Raw genomic sequence first — 15,562 nt, 5'->3', positions numbered from 1 at the left:
CAAACATTTCTGCCTTTGAAGGCCCGTCTCAGTCTTTTCTGCCTTCCGCGTGGTACCTGGCTTCTTTTAAAAGAAGCACTCTAACTACTGATTTATACTTCAGAGAGACTGAGACTGAGTGGGAGAGGGAAAGGAGAGGAAAGGGGAGTGAGTATGTGTCTATCTGATTTGGTGTGTTCTTGTGTGCATCAGCTGCTCGCGCACTTTGCTGCAGGAGAGCGGGATGTTTCATTGCAGTATTTGTTTTTTGCCAATTAAACAGGCACTAATATCCGTCACAATGCCTGAGCTGAGGGGCTCCGGGGTTCCAGGTTGCTATCTTTGCAGTGCGCAGAGCAAACTAGGTTACTCCGTCTACATAAAAAAGTTGATTGCAGCACATCAGAGCTAAAGCAGCCTGAACAACCCAATGGCTGTCGGTGCAGCTCAACAGATGTAGCTTCCTTCGGAAAATCAGCTCCTGGAAAGTTGTCAACACAGCTCTGCCAGAACTGCTGCTTCTCTTTTCTTGTCTGTTATAGTTGCCTTTTTTCTCTTTGCCTCAGTGTTTAGTGTTTGCTGACTGACTGTGGGAGAGATAATGAGGAGGGTGTTCTTTCTTTTTGTCCCCACGTCCATGTCCTCCTTTTGCACTCCCACACATTCATACTTCATAGAATTACTATACAGTATGGCTGTGTAGTCAGTGTGCATGAATATGTGTAAGAGTTTATGGGTGTAGGGAATAGGGATGTGTAATAAACATAATATAAAAGAGCCTTTTGATGTACCTTAGTATCATGATAGTATCCACAATTTTGCATGATGAAACTCCTTTTCAACTACTTTTAAAGGACCCCCCTGTAGAGGCTTTTTATCACAAGGGGGTTATCCATAAAATGTTAATTTAAAAAAATATTCTACTCTTAACACAGTGAGCTACTTGTACATTTTCCCTGCTTCTGAACGTGGCTTCCTGCCTGGATGCCTGATGCAAAGAGTTTCAGCCATTGTTGTGTTTACAATAAATATGCCCTCTGAGCAGTGCTACTTCTTCAGGGCACTCTGGACATTGCTGTGAGTTGCTAGTAGAAAGTGATGAGACAGGCCACAATGGCTGGGGCTAGCATGCTAACTTCAGTAGAAGAAAAGAAGTGAGAGAACTAGAAGCAAAACAGTGTTGTTTCTTTCCACCTTTTGGTGAGTTAAGGAATCAGGTTTGATGCTGAACTCACAACATTTCCTCCAGAGATGTAAGTAAACAGCTGCTAACACAATTTCTGGAAGTAGTGTTATTATTTTCTTACCACTAGGTGGCAGCAAAACAAGCTGTTAACACAACAGTGACACACACACACACACACACAAGCGCTTGACCGCAATAAACCTCTGTGGGTTCGTCACTACAAGCAACACCTTTGATATAACAGTATTATTATAGTTAATATATATATATATAAATAGAATATAAAAATGAAAACACTAAGAAATGTGTCTTTAGAAAATGATTCATTTCTCCTTTGGAATGATGATATAAACATTTGGGTGTCCTATGTAAAAACTAGCTATATAATTATCCTGCTTACTCTGTTTAAAAATTAACCTTATGTCAACGTGTCTGTAGTGGGTGACTGACATAGGCACAGGCTTAGAAATTATATATTAAAACTCACATTGACAAGGTTGACCTAGAGGTCTAAGGAGGTCAAGTGAAAAAGTGATTTAACCTCTAGGAATCAATGACAAAGCATGTTGCCTTCACCTCACAGCTACATGGTCCCAGGTTTGAGCCACAGCCATTGATGCATTCTGTGTTTGTTCTCCCTCTGTTCATATGGGTTTCTTCTAGATACCCTGGCTTCTTCCCACAGCACCACAGACATATAATCAGGTGGATTAGAGATTCTAAATTTCCCACAGGAATGAATGGGAGTGTGTGTGTGTTTATCTGTCAATCTGTGTTAGCTCTGTGATAGACTGGCAACATGTCCAGGGCTTTCCCTGCCTTCTGCAGAGTGTGTGCTGGTATAGGATCCACTTTTTCCCCATTATTAGCCTGGAAAGAAATAAGCAAGGAAAGATAGCACCCCCTTTTTTCCTGAGAAACAAAATTTGTGTGTAAGTTATTGAGTGAAATCTGCAAGACTGCAAGCAATAGGTGCATGCATGTGTGTGTGTGTGTCTGCATGTGTGCGTAGGTAAGTAGGGCAGATCTACATTAATAATGGCCTGTCACAATGTATTTTTTTGAGAGAGAGCGACCGATTAGACCTGACTTAAACTATGTCCCACTTCCATCCTACAAAAATGTTTCACAATATATTAAACTAAATAGTATTTGCCAGTTAATGTTAAACAACTTCAAGCACCTTACTGTTTTGTACTAACAATGATACAAGACCTGCTTCAACAAACATCAGTCAAACACCAGAGCATTGCTGCCAGTTTCGATTTTGGAAACTGGAAACAAAGAGAAAGCAAAATGTTTTTCCAAATATTTAATACTTATTTAATGCTCATGGGGCTGTCTCACCACCATCCAGAATTTATGTTTTTCAAGCTGTGAGTATCTCCTCCACTGACACAACACTCAAAAATCAAGTGAACTTAGCATTCATACTGACATCTTGGAGTATAATTTTATCACTTTTCCAGTGTGAATGCAGTTAACCCCATACTGAAAACCCAGTTAGAAATAATATTTATCATGGAATTGGGACACAGCTTTGTGCTCAGTGTGTGACAGGCTGGGATATTCATGAAAAAATGCACAGAAAGATTCCTGCTTTCATTTTCCATTGTAACACCTCATGTATTTATGAATGAGCATACCATGTGGAATACAAACACATGTTGTACATATACACACAAACTTTAACTGTGCTCCCCTGTACAACAAAGAATTGTACATTTGGTTTAAAATTAATTCATACTTTCTTTGATAAAAAAAAAGTTTCTATCACTTCATGGTGTGTGACTGTTTAATGACTCAAATCTGCAGTCATTATATAGGTTAAATAATGTGTGGGTTCTACTCACTTCTTTTACCCTACCCAACTTCCTCATCTTATTCCATCCAAGTCTCTGTTAGGCAGCTTTAGCTTCGGGGTGCACGATCCTAATTTAATTAGTCACAGCCTTAATCACTGATCTTGTTAAATGACCCTTATGTGGATTGTAAGTTGGATAGCTGTGCAGCCGAGCCATGTTGCAGGACTTTTCAGGCCAGCAGTACAGTAACCCCCCCTCACCCAGGAGCTGGCATGAACTTAAGTGTGACACCCACGGACCAGACTGTCTCCCTCCGCACCTAGTTCATAATAACATGCTCCTGTCAAAACTGGGCTGGACCAGTGTGAATAGACAGTGACGCATCCTGGTCAACTGCCATATCTACTGATAACGCCTACCAGTACGACTGACCAGTATTACACACTGAAATAGTGCGATGAGTTGTATGAGGAGGCAGTCACCCAGAAGGTAGATTTTTCTGAGTGGGAACACAAAAATTGGATGCGTGATGAAATGTGAAAGTTACTAAAACAGTCAATCTTAAGCATGAGGGACATTAGTACCCAAACAAGGATAAACATAAGAGTGATATCAGAGAAGATTTGGGTAATAGAAAATAACAAATTATGTCACTTGACCCTCAAACACACATTAAATGCCACTGACCTGCTGAGCAGAATAAAGGAAAGGATGAACATTGACATTTAGTCCTCTAAAGTGGAAAGTGGAAGGTGGAAAGGAAGCTGAGGCTTACTGCTAAGATGATAGCCTAATGAAGTGTAATTGTTCTCTGTGTCACTACATCACAGCTTCGGCCTATACACTCCTGTGCTCTTTGTGCTTTTACACCAAGAGCCGTGAGCTCACCTCTCAGGCCGAGGGCGCCTGCAGACCCAAGGGACCCCTCGCAGCTAATGGAGGTGGAGGTACGAGATGGGGAGTGGTCGGGCTCGCCAGAGCACCCCCTGCGGCTAGACCCATTTCATGGTCTTTGGCCCTCTTTACCCCAGCCTCGGAGTTAAATGTCAATCAGGAGCGCTGGAGGGACCTGGCACAGTGGTATGGAAGGTCCCACCACGAAGGCAGGTCGACCCCGCCGTTTGAAAGCGCCACGAGGAATAGAGAGAAGAGGGAGAAAGCCATAGAGAGGAGGGTGAGTTTTAGAGAGTGAGACCTTCACTGTCATGGTGATAGGACGGAGCGATCTTGAAAGGCAAGCAGCTGTGCTTTCCAAAAGCCAGGGCCGCCGCCCTGTAGCGCTCCAAAGAGCAGCGCAACAATGCCTGTCTCAGCACATAAATAATTCCTCCGTGTTAGTGTGTATGCATCCAGGAATGTGTACACACAGCTACAATATGTGTGCGTGTATGTGCCCTTTCTTATATAAAGCCTACTGTATTGCACTGTAGGGAAACTTGTGGTTGGTTTATATCTTTTATTATGTATCTATATTATGTCTTTTTTCGTTTTTTGTGTGTATCGGAAAGGCTGTGCAGCTTTGTTTGTTTTTCCATGGTTCCTGTCAACGACCCCCATCTAATTTCCCTGACCTTGTCAACATGTGTCTTCATGTATTTGTTTGTGGCAGTGACAGAGTGATCTATTCTCATGCAGTATTGAGTAGGTTATGACCTAGACATCTTGTCCTCTTCATCTAACTCCTCCCTGTCTTCAATCTCCACAGACTTGCATCCAGCCCCCACATTGATACCTCTAGCTGTCCATTTTAATTCCACTATGAAAAGCTCGCTTGAAAAATTGCTCTATTCTATGTTAACAAAGGGGCCAAAGATAGAGGACCCAGATTGTTGTGGAGGTATTTTTCCCCTCCTTCTCAGTTAAATGTATTCAGTCGTTTAAGCCACGCTGATCCCCTCCCTTTCTCTCCAACTCTCAGATGTGAGACAGACAGAGGGGCCTGACCGCTGGCCAAGGTTAACAGAGCCTTAAACTGTGTTTGAGCTCTGCATCACACGCCCACCACCGCAGAGATCAAACGCTGTTCTTCTCCCAGCTCCCACTGACAACTCTCAGCTAACTAAACTGTCTCGCTTCTCCTTTCTTTGCCCTGTCTGCCGTGAACTGTATCCAGCCCACAGCAGACCTGATAAGCCCGATGTGAAACTTCCCAGTGTGAACCAGTATGAACCTTCCCACGTTCATTATGCATTTCGATCCTGAATATTTGAGCGTGGTGATTGATTGACGCCTGATTGCTGTTTCAGTGATCTGTTCCAGTTTAGGAAAGTAGTTCACTTAAGCAGCAGTATGAAGTTGTTGTAAAATATGTGACAGCTTGTTAATCACATAAAAATTTGGCTAATGTGTCTGTATTGACTTTTTTTGTAAGCAGAGTCTGATCTAAATTCCTGCTATCAGCTCAACTTTATTGTTTCTCATCAAGAAAACAGCAATTTCATCATTGCTATGCCAGATTCTGTTACATTTGGCTAATCCCTCTCAAATTACATCTCATCAGCACTCTCTCAACCTGCCCATACATTGATATGTATAAACCACTACAGGGTGCACAAAGGCTCAGCCTCGAGACACGGAGATGATCAGTAGTTCATGAGCACCACTGTGTGGCACAAAGTGGAACGGCAGCTTTTGGTTTGTACTGTGGTGTGTAGCCCATAGATAGCAGCAAAGAGCTACACTGTGTGAAATGTGTGATATGAATGACAAAATTAAAATTGACATGATGGATGTCAATCATATGTCAGACAAAATGTACAAAATGTCTCATCGTTACTGTGTATGTTTTCCTTTCCACCTCCTTATAGGGGCTAACAAGCCTTTGTCTTTAATGCCTTAAGGAGCCAATATTTTGAAGCCAAACTGTGTAAATGACCTTTGAGTTAGACAACTGCTAGACTGATTCAAATTACAGCCCTCACAGATTGAATGCAGCCTGTCGAGGAGAGCTAAGACAGGCACAGCAGATCTAGTCTGGCTGTGCTGTGAGGCCTGTCCTGTCCTGACAAGTCTGCCACTGCTTAGGAGTTCACTGTCTTCCTTCTGTGACTTTATCATAGCCTAAGGGAAGGTATTCCACTCCTTCCACTCCTTCCCTTCCACCACACACGCCCACATAGTCTTGCTGATGCGCACACACTCATACACACACCAGCAAGCACTTTGCACTTGTTATATGGGTGTGGTTTCTGCTGTGCAAGCAAGAGCACAAGGGAGCAGGCATAATGACAGCCAGTGTAAATATGAACCCTCGACTCTCGAGGCCTCTGTTTGATAACTGATTAAATACAGAAGAGGATGAGGTAAGCTGCACAAGGCATGAAAGAAGTCTCCAACAATATATAATGAACTCCTTATCTCAATATTTTAATACATGCCTCTGCTTTCATGAGTGCATTGGAAGCGTACAAGCCGACCCAGATCACTCAGAGAATGTAGATCATCCTGTCAGTCAGATCAATTATTCATAAAAAGATGACAGGGCATGCTCGCTTTGTCTTGATATGCCAGAGACATAATCTAGATGGTTGCTCCTTAATGGCTGGGATAATGTGCAGCTAAGTAGTCAAAAGCCAGAGTCAGCAGTTTACTGAAATCAGGGTTAAATCAGAAGTCATCCTTCCCCCTCTCTCTTCTGCTTCAATCCTTTAATTTCCCCGTCATAAGAACAAGGACGGTAGTGGCAGATAGGAGAAAAGTAAAAAAAAAAAAAAAAAAAAGCACCTACTCCTGGTTCAATATGCCCAACAGGGGGCTCTGTGCTTCCATTTAAGTTGCATATGACTCGAAATACTTTAGAATTACTTATCAAAATAATACCAAACTTCAAAAATAAAGATATATTTTACATCAGGGTGCTGTTATTTTTCACAAACACAATGGTCAAGGTATTCACAGGTTACAAAATCTGATTATTACTCATTATACAAGCACCAAATTGTTTATTGCTGACCTTTTTGCAGTGGATTGGCTGATCACAGAAGATCACATTGGGGAAAATGACAGGAGTATACACTGAGCTGTGCTTTAAAACATAATAACAGTTTAATAACAGCTAATATGACCAGTGATGATACAGAAGACACACAGTAGTGCTTCACAGTGGAGGGAGACCACATCCACTAACATCATAAAAGTTAAAACACTTCCACTGCGTAAAACATTTATGAAAAAGAGCAGAGGAAACACAGTGCAAATTTAATGGCTCTTGCTATTGTTCATGCTGTCATCTACTCACTAAATTGAGTATGAGGCAAGATGCGATCTAAGATCTGGTTTCCTGGGCAAAGCCCTGCATATACTTAAAATTAACACAAAATGATAAGCTAACATATTAAGGAAATGGTTCAAATGCCTCATGCTGTCTTATCAGTGTAAACAGTGAATGAGGAAATACCTTGAACTTTGACTGTGGGTGCACAAAAGTGGATTAGCCTTGAAGCTAACCTGTAGAAGGCACAGGAGTCTTGGACCTGGCTCAAGAAAAACTGTATTGACTAAAACAATATTCTTAAAAAGAAGATATAGTGGAGCAATTACACTGCCAGGAAGACGCTGCTCAGTGTGCCAAGATATTTTCAGAGGATAAATGGTTTAACTTGGTGTGTGCAGAAAGAAAACATTTTAGTTGGAAAAATGTTGGAATATGGACTTAAGAGCAATAACCTAAGATACAGAAAGTTGACAGCCAAGAACCTCAACATGTGGCTGTCTGATACTGAAGACCTTATCTGTTTTTAGATCAACAAGAGTATTGAGTATATTTGATGAGATATTGAGTCCATATTTAGATCATTAAGAAGTGTTTTTTTTCAAGAATGAAAAAGACATACATAAAGAATGGCTACCTCATAACTCAAGGCTATCAGTTTTAAAACCAGACTATACTGAAACAATAAGCATAATACACTATTTTGCAGAAGTCAGTCATAGGGAAACTTGTTGTGTTTCATAGGGAAATGAAGAAGAAAAGTTATGCTATATTTCCTGAAATTGTTGTTGTATTTGATGTTTCACAGCTACATTTTAATCTGTGTTTGTGTAGTAAACTTCTTTTCTTCAACAGCTTAGCAGGGAATTTCATTTATATTAGAGTCTTTCGTCTCTTTGGCCAGTGATGGCTGGTACAGTGAACTGAACTGCTGAACTGGCTGTTTCAAGTCAAAAGGCTCTGCCATTTCATTGGGCTTGTGCTGCTGAGATCAACAATGAGATCAGGAATGACTTCATGACAAAGAATACAGTGCGTGACAGTTGGATATTCCTAAAATCTGTACAGTAATGTGTGGGATGTTCAGAATTAACTGTACATTGAATGTACTGTATGTCCAAAATATGAACAATTTAGACAAATACACACATATAAATACAGAGTTATGCGGCCATGTGCAACACTTATTAACTCTTTGAGTCAATAGCCCCAACAAATGCACCGCCAACAGAAAAACACGGGTTTGTACAACTCTTAGAATTGAAATCGAAACACGCCCATTCCCTTGTTGACAGATTGATATGACTAATTCCTCACGCAAGGGGGCGCTGTTACACTGGATTAAGGCTCCCTTTGCCCGAGTCTAGGTTCAAGACACTAACGTGTGTGTGTGTGGCGTGTGTGTGTGTGTATATCCAGTGAAAATTACCCGGAGACGGACTGAGACAGTTTTTGACCGTACCAATGTGTGTGGCCTATAAATATATCGCATTAAACCCGGCGGAATCATCTCATGGACACAACAGTATATCGAAAATGAGGGAATAATCGGAGGAGGACACACGGCGAGGCTCGTCTGTAGCTAACGTTTTGTTGAACTGCGAGTGGGATCACAGCTGCTGGCTACGAAAATGTCGGGAAAAATAGAGAGCAAGCAAGGTAAGTCCTGCCCGGCTAGACTCAACCACAGTGCTTCGCCTCGGGATACTGTATAACGGTATTCCTCACACGGGGCACGGACGGATCAAATTTGGGGTCCGTGGGCTGTTACATGCGCCAAACGGGGCTCTTTGTAACGTACGTGTTCAGTGTAAATGGTGGTTTAATTGGGCCTTATGGATTGTTTTTTTCTCGGCTATCCCAGTTAAAATAAAGCGTCGCCGTGTCAGCTAGCTGGTTTTTAGCTGGAGCAAATGGATTTTCTCTGCTGTTCCAACCTCATGCTGACTAGAGATATTTGCTTAACTGACCAGTAAACCATTAACGTTGTTACTTATCCAGCAATTTGGCGAGATAGATGTCGTGGGCTAGCTAGCCTGGAAAACACCATTTAAAAATGTGCTACCATTATATAGCTTACATGGCACTTCACCTCACCGGCATTTCACCATTCACTCTCAGCGTAAATATACCATGGTTTGAAAGCATCACTAACATTCGAGAACAAACATCAGCTTTTCACTCAGAAAGAAACGTTTTAAGAGAAATAAATAAATGGACATATGATGCTTGGGATTATTTTTCTGTTTTCCTAGTTGGCCGTTAGAAGATGGGTTTATAACGGTGGCTAGCAGCAGCTAAAGGTTAGCTTTTCGGTAGCTAAGGCTAGCCGCGTTGTTACCTAGCAGGACACTGGAGTTGTAATGCGTTCACGCCCAGGACTGTGGTGTGTGTATTTGTGTTGTGTTGATTTCAACGTTGTGCACGTGGCATTTTTTCGTTATGTCTACCGGCGCCGTTCATTTTTTTGCACGCGGCTTTAAAGGGAAATAAAGCACTGCAGAGAGCGCGCTGAGTATGAGGGGGAAACAGGGTGGTCTCCGGTATGCTTTTAGAAGGGAAACTTTATACCCGCCAGCTACACTTGCATCCCATTCCACCAGCTGTCTCCCACATACAGTCCCGTCCGGTGATGCCTGCAGTAAATGGACACAAACACCAGCACACACACGTACACACAGCTCCCAGTAACAGGCGGGGAGGGAGTGTCATCCACCACTAGCTCAGTCATTCTTCATAGGCGTAAAAGTTTCCGATTCCGTGCGTGTCTTGCAGACAGATGACTACATATGGTCACAGCTAAATGAAAACTCAGAGGCAGTGTAGGTTTTTTTATTATTGTGGATTCTGGTTCAATGATAAGTTAAATACAGTGTATTTTGATAACAGGCACTGTGGACCTAATCCATCAGTTCTCTCCTGCATCCAGCCCCTCATGTGGACCTGCTTCCCCATGCCTCCTGGTTGTGTTTACTGGGTCACTTGTTGTCTCTGCTCTAGTCCACATGTACCCATCAATGCTAGATATGTCCCCAGAGGACACACTGTGCTTGCTGCCAGTGAAATGGAAAGAGAGGGGGCAAGGCCGGGGGACTCATGGTAGTGTTGAAAAACTGTGCAGCAGGCAGAGCTTCAGTGTCATCCCATTTAAGCTTTTTTCCTCAGAGGGAGAGAGGATGAGCGTAAGGATTGGTGGAAATAGATGGTGTTAAAAGGAGCCTGTTGTCTATGTGGGCTTAGGCTGTTGAGACTCCACAGAAAAGGGGACCAGTTTTAGACCTTGACAGAAGGAGATTAATTCACTGGTGTCTTGAGTAGCAAATTAAAAGGGAAAAGATTTGGAGAAAGTGAAATAAAGTTCACGCCTGTAAGTAAGTAAGTAGGGATTCATGGGTACGGTTTAAATAGTGATATGATGCTGCGAAGATGTACTATACAAATGGATACCATAGCCCATACATCAGAACACACATTGACGCCAAACTCAAGCAGGAGAGTTATGGATGGTGTATCTTCCAGAGTCAGTAGCTGCATCAACATACTCCCTAATCACCATGGATACCGTGTCCTGCTGTCACTGACTTGTCCTCTCCCAGGGGGGTAAACACTGACACAGCGTTACCTGTTTAGAGTTGCCTCTGTGCTCCATTGGTGTGGGGCTTACTTAGGATGTCACCTCCCAGGGGATTCAAGTGGGTGGTTCTCGTGTCTGTTTCAACACTGAACCCCATTCTGCGTATACGCACCCACATGACTTCATCACTCAGGCAGCTCAAACTGTAATTCGTAAACAGATTCACTGTCTGTGCTGGTGTTGCCCAAAAGCTAACAGCAGCAGACAGCCAAACTTGCATCTGAATGCTTTCCTCAGAAAATGAACAGGGTGGAGAAGACTGAAAATATGGGAGTGTGTGCTTTTATTTGTCAGTTCACACTTGGTGTACTGTGTTGGGCTTGTTTAAATGGATTTAGAAAAGGGGGCTGTCACACTAATTAGATTGCAAAATGAAAGGGATATACAGTAGGTCTTTGAACAAAGGATGATTAAAGCAGACCTGCCTTTACATGTACTTAATGTATATTAAATAACTGCCTGCTCTGTTAGGAGATGATGGGTGATATAAAACTGTTTGGCTCTTGTATATTCTGAAATAAAAATGACCTAATTAGACTGTCTGGAATGAGTCTACTGTTGCAGTTACAGTTGGTAGTGACACATTTATTGCCACACCCTTTAAACAGGCTTTCTAATTGGTGACACGGTCAGATTCTTGAAAAAAGTGACACAGGATTTTAGTAAAGGAAACACCTTTAGCTTCGCTTTGCAGGGTAAACTCATCTGCATCCACTTTTCAGGGGGACGTTCCTGTAGAAAAATACAGTAGAGTTACCTTTCTTTATTTTGCTGACACAGGGATATTGTCCTATGTAGCACATCTTCATTGACACAAATAATTTTAAAATGGAATGGCTTGATTACAGCTTTTAATAATTATAGCTGCTCCTTGTTGCCAGAATATGTGCGCTGTGTTCAGTTTACAGACTATGACATTTGTTTTATTCTGAGGATAAGTAAAAGCTTTAAATCTTAACTGCCTTTTTCCACACTGTGTTGAAAAAGCACTGTACTGTGACCCCTAGTAATGGCATATTTATGAAACCATGTGTTACTGCTTATGCATGGATGTTGCACACTCTTCCCCACTCTTCCCCAAGGATAAAATAAATCAAAGAAACAAGTATTAACACACAAGTCCATGACTGAAAGAAACAAGCCTTAATTGAGGCTTTATTTTTGTATTATCGCAGTTGCAAAATATGTATGTCCACACAGGGACTGGAATTGTGACGCAACACTTGTGGCATGTCACTGTTAGTAACAAAGTTGTGGGAGTAGCAAAGTGTTTTATAATTAGCCTGTAGACTCTTCTCTTACTGGGCAGTCGATGGTAGTAGCCAGACTCAGCCGAACTTATCCATCAGTTCCTTATTTTAGATTCCTGACCACCCCCTGCACAGTGAGGGTGTGTGTATCTATGTATCAAGCATTCCTAGAGTTAACACTGAAGTGTAAGTCAATTTCATGGCTTTGTGCTTGCTAAGTGGTTACTGCGTCGCTTCAGACTGAAATATCTTCCTGTCTGATGTACAGAAATAGCAAGCCCCACATGTCTTAGTCACCAAAACTCTGAGCAAGAGCTAAAGTAGTCACGATTACAAAAGGGTTCCCCGGACGATTAGGTCTGTGCACATTGCTGATGAGTGATCCCACTGTTGCACAGGGCAAGCTGTGGGTCTTGGTTTGACATGCTGCAATTTTGAGGTTTGATGGCAGCAAGCATTTCACCCTCCCTCTCCCACAGAATGAGAGGCTTGCTGTTCCCATATAGATTTAGCTGTGTTGTAATTAGTTTTTTTTGTGTGTGTGTGTGTGTGTGCTTTGCATGGGAAAGCAAAAAGAGGCAGGGAATAGAGCTTAGGGAGGGAAAGAAAGAGGGTGGATAAAGGTACCACACTGATGGGAATCGAGTCTCTGCACAGAGGGAGAATTGGGGAGAGAAATGGATGGATTACATGTTGGGTAAATGCTGGACCGAGGCTATCGATGAGGAACAGAAGGCTGTCTATGATGGCAATCAGGTCTTGGTAACGTGAATATTTTCAAGGCCGTTCTGCCTTTCACATCTTCAACAGAGGTTGTTTTCTGAGATCTCATGTAATTCAATCTGACTTCCATTTACAGGTCATATTCATCTCTCACTTCCATTGGTGTTCTGGAGACTTATTTTCTCAGAGAAGTTCATCTTATAAGATGATGCTTCACTTGATTTCGCTGCTGTGTCTTGGCCTACATGCCAGAGAGCAGGTCATTTATTCCCGCAGGTGGCCTGCTCAGTTCCTTGTAACTGTTCAGTACATCCCCACTCCAGATAACTGTGGGTTGGACCCTCTCCAGGACCACTGATGTCAGCTTAGACAGCCTCGCTCAGATGTTCTGTCCAGGATTATGTGATTCTAGCTGTATGTAAAAGACATTTACAAGAGGAATAATTTAATAAACAACCGATTTGGGAAAAGCACCCTACTTTTCACTTCCTCTTGCCTTCTCTCTGTGCTATTTGTGGATCTTTCCTCTTAAGTGCTGTGTAACGTGGCTGAGTCAAACAAGGATGATCATGAGGACCGGATAGTTTGTGACTAACTCTCAGCAGTGCGATTTAGTGATAGCTGTGAAAATGCCAGCCTGAACAACAAGTCCTCATTATCCAAAAAGTGTAACTATCTGTATCACCCCTGGACTAATAGCTGTGTGGATTCAGATCTCTTGGATGGGCAACATAAGCTGGAGGAGTCAGGCCTCCTCAGAGGACACAGACTCCTCTCTACAGGGGGATCTAGATGAGGACACAGGTAAAGACACACAAATATATACAGCACTTCTCCTGATGCATGCATGCCAGACTGTAATATCAATGCTAGCTGTTGATGAAAGGCTTGCTGCTTTCTTATTCATGCTGACATCAGTCCATTGCTATTGAGTAAACAGGGTCTGTGCACTGGAAAAACAGGACTATTGATTGCGATTTAGCCCCAAAACGTACAAAGTCAAATCTTTTGTATTTTATTTGGGTGTTAAAAGTGGTGATAATAACAGTAAAGAAAAAAGTGGATACAGCTTTTTGATGTTCGGTGTTTTCTCCACGATTCAAACAGTACAGATTCTAAAAGAGACAAGAGCAGGCAGTGAATTTAAATGAACAGAACAGAAAACAGACTCTATTTGCTGCTAAAATTATTCCAAAGCACAGGGCTCTGTTTGACTTGCAGTTACAGGAGCAGCTGGTTACAGAAGTTTCATCGTGTGCACACTGCATTTGTTCAACTTTGTTTTTTGTTAAATACATCCATGCTTGCATTGTTTTTTTGGGAGATGTGTACTTCTTTGTTTAATTCTGCTGTTGCAAGCTGTTGCCAGTTTTGGAGCTTTAATGTAAAATAGGCTCGCTGGCAGAATGAAATGCAGGGGGACATTCCTCGCTATGCTTTTTGTGTCGTGTGGCTTTATGGAAGGTGCTCATTTGCTCCGCTGAAGTCTTGGGTGGAACCAGCCCGAGGAGGCTGCTCTGTGAGGCCGCAGCTTTCCATCACAGGCTGCCTGTTTGCCTTATCGCCTCCAAAGTTTGTAGACAGAGGCCATAGCTACTCTAATCTTACCTCATCAGGTGAGGATCTGCCAGGGTGCCTGGATGCTGTGGTCTTAATCCAGTTACGCAATACAAAAAATTGATATTGGTTACACTGTGCTGCTGTAATCTTGGCATCTTAAATTCAGGCTGCCTGCCTTGCTTCACCATGGTAGCCAAACCTGTTTGTTGACCCACATGTTGGGGTTAACACTATTTGACTTATTAATGTTTGTAGTGAGCCCGAGCTTCTCCTGTTAAGCTGTGTGAACACATCCACCCTGGTGAGCCAGTAGCACATAGAAGCTCCATAATTAAGGTAGTTGAGTCCATCATTGTGTAATTACACAGAGCCAAGTGCCATAATACCTTGTTTTGAAAACACACACTCTGGTGTGTGCTCAGCCTAATAAATCTGTGCATTTCAGCCCAGCAGGCAGTGAGAGTCAGTGTTTGTATGGTTGTGTGTATATCTTGTCTGTCTCACCCTGCCCTGCCCAGTCTCCATAGCTGTGATGGTCCTCATTAGGTATGGGTAGAGTGAGTTATGTGTTTCAAACAGATGGACAGGTGGAATAGATCAGGAGGTCTCAGTTCAGCTACAGACGAGCTGGCCATTCTGCAAAGATGCTGCCATAGTTTTGAACCACTACAAATAGTCTTACAGCACAGTAGGCTTGAATCCAGTGAAGATCCTGTTTAAGTATCACCAAGGGTATGATTCCACATTCCAGTTTCGTATAAGCAGAATCAGCTTCTCATTGCAGATTCACAAAACTGCAGAGAATCTTAGGATGCAGCTGTGTTAACTAATTACACCTTCTCCAGAGTCTCTTAATCGCAGAATATATTCATTCTGATACAGTATAAAGTTGAACTAATCTAAGGGAATGAATACTGTACCTCAGTGGCTCGAAGTCCTGTATTTTTATCCTGCTGCAAGTTAATTAGATCACTTGAATGAACCTGGTAGCGTAACTGTAAATTAGTTCTTGATTAGATGCTATGGCTAAAACTAGGAGGGATGAGAACCACTACTGAAACTCCATGTTTCCTATGACGTATTCTCTCAGTTCTTGTTTTGCAGTTAGTTTTTGATTGCGGTTCTTCTTCAGTGTGCTCAGATTTGTGTATTTTACAATAATTTGATTTTAGAGGCAGTGATTTGCTGTGTATTTGTCAAATGGAACTGAGTGTA

General features: G+C 42.2%; 2 protein-coding genes across 12 annotated transcripts in view; one reads left to right on the top strand and one right to left on the bottom strand.

Annotated features, from left to right (window-relative positions):
* Positions 1-15,562, bottom strand: part of uck1 (uridine-cytidine kinase 1) — a 71,243-nt gene that overhangs the window by 17,258 nt on the left and 38,423 nt on the right. The gene's annotated exons all lie outside the window — the stretch shown is intronic.
* The window catches only part of rapgef1b (Rap guanine nucleotide exchange factor (GEF) 1b), a 41,932-nt gene continuing 34,911 nt past the window's right edge, over positions 8,542-15,562 (top strand). For 6 of the 11 annotated variants that reach the window (XM_051072951.1, XM_051072949.1, XM_051072950.1 and 3 more), the window contains exon 1: positions 8,543-8,839. In XM_051072951.1, coding sequence (XP_050928908.1) covers positions 8,812-8,839 — 28 coding nt within the window. In that variant the 5' untranslated portion in view covers positions 8,543-8,811. Of the gene's footprint in view, positions 8,840-15,562 lie in introns of all 11 variants that reach the window. The other 5 variants (XM_051072947.1, XM_051072945.1, XM_051072954.1 and 2 more) reach the window with 3 other exon arrangements.

This window comes from Lates calcarifer, linkage group LG9 (assembly GCF_001640805.2).
Source record: "Lates calcarifer isolate ASB-BC8 linkage group LG9, TLL_Latcal_v3, whole genome shotgun sequence".
Lineage (NCBI taxonomy): Eukaryota > Metazoa > Chordata > Actinopteri > Centropomidae > Lates > Lates calcarifer.
The sequence above is the reverse complement of the archived record's forward strand: the minus strand, read 5'-3'. Positions and strand labels throughout refer to the sequence as shown.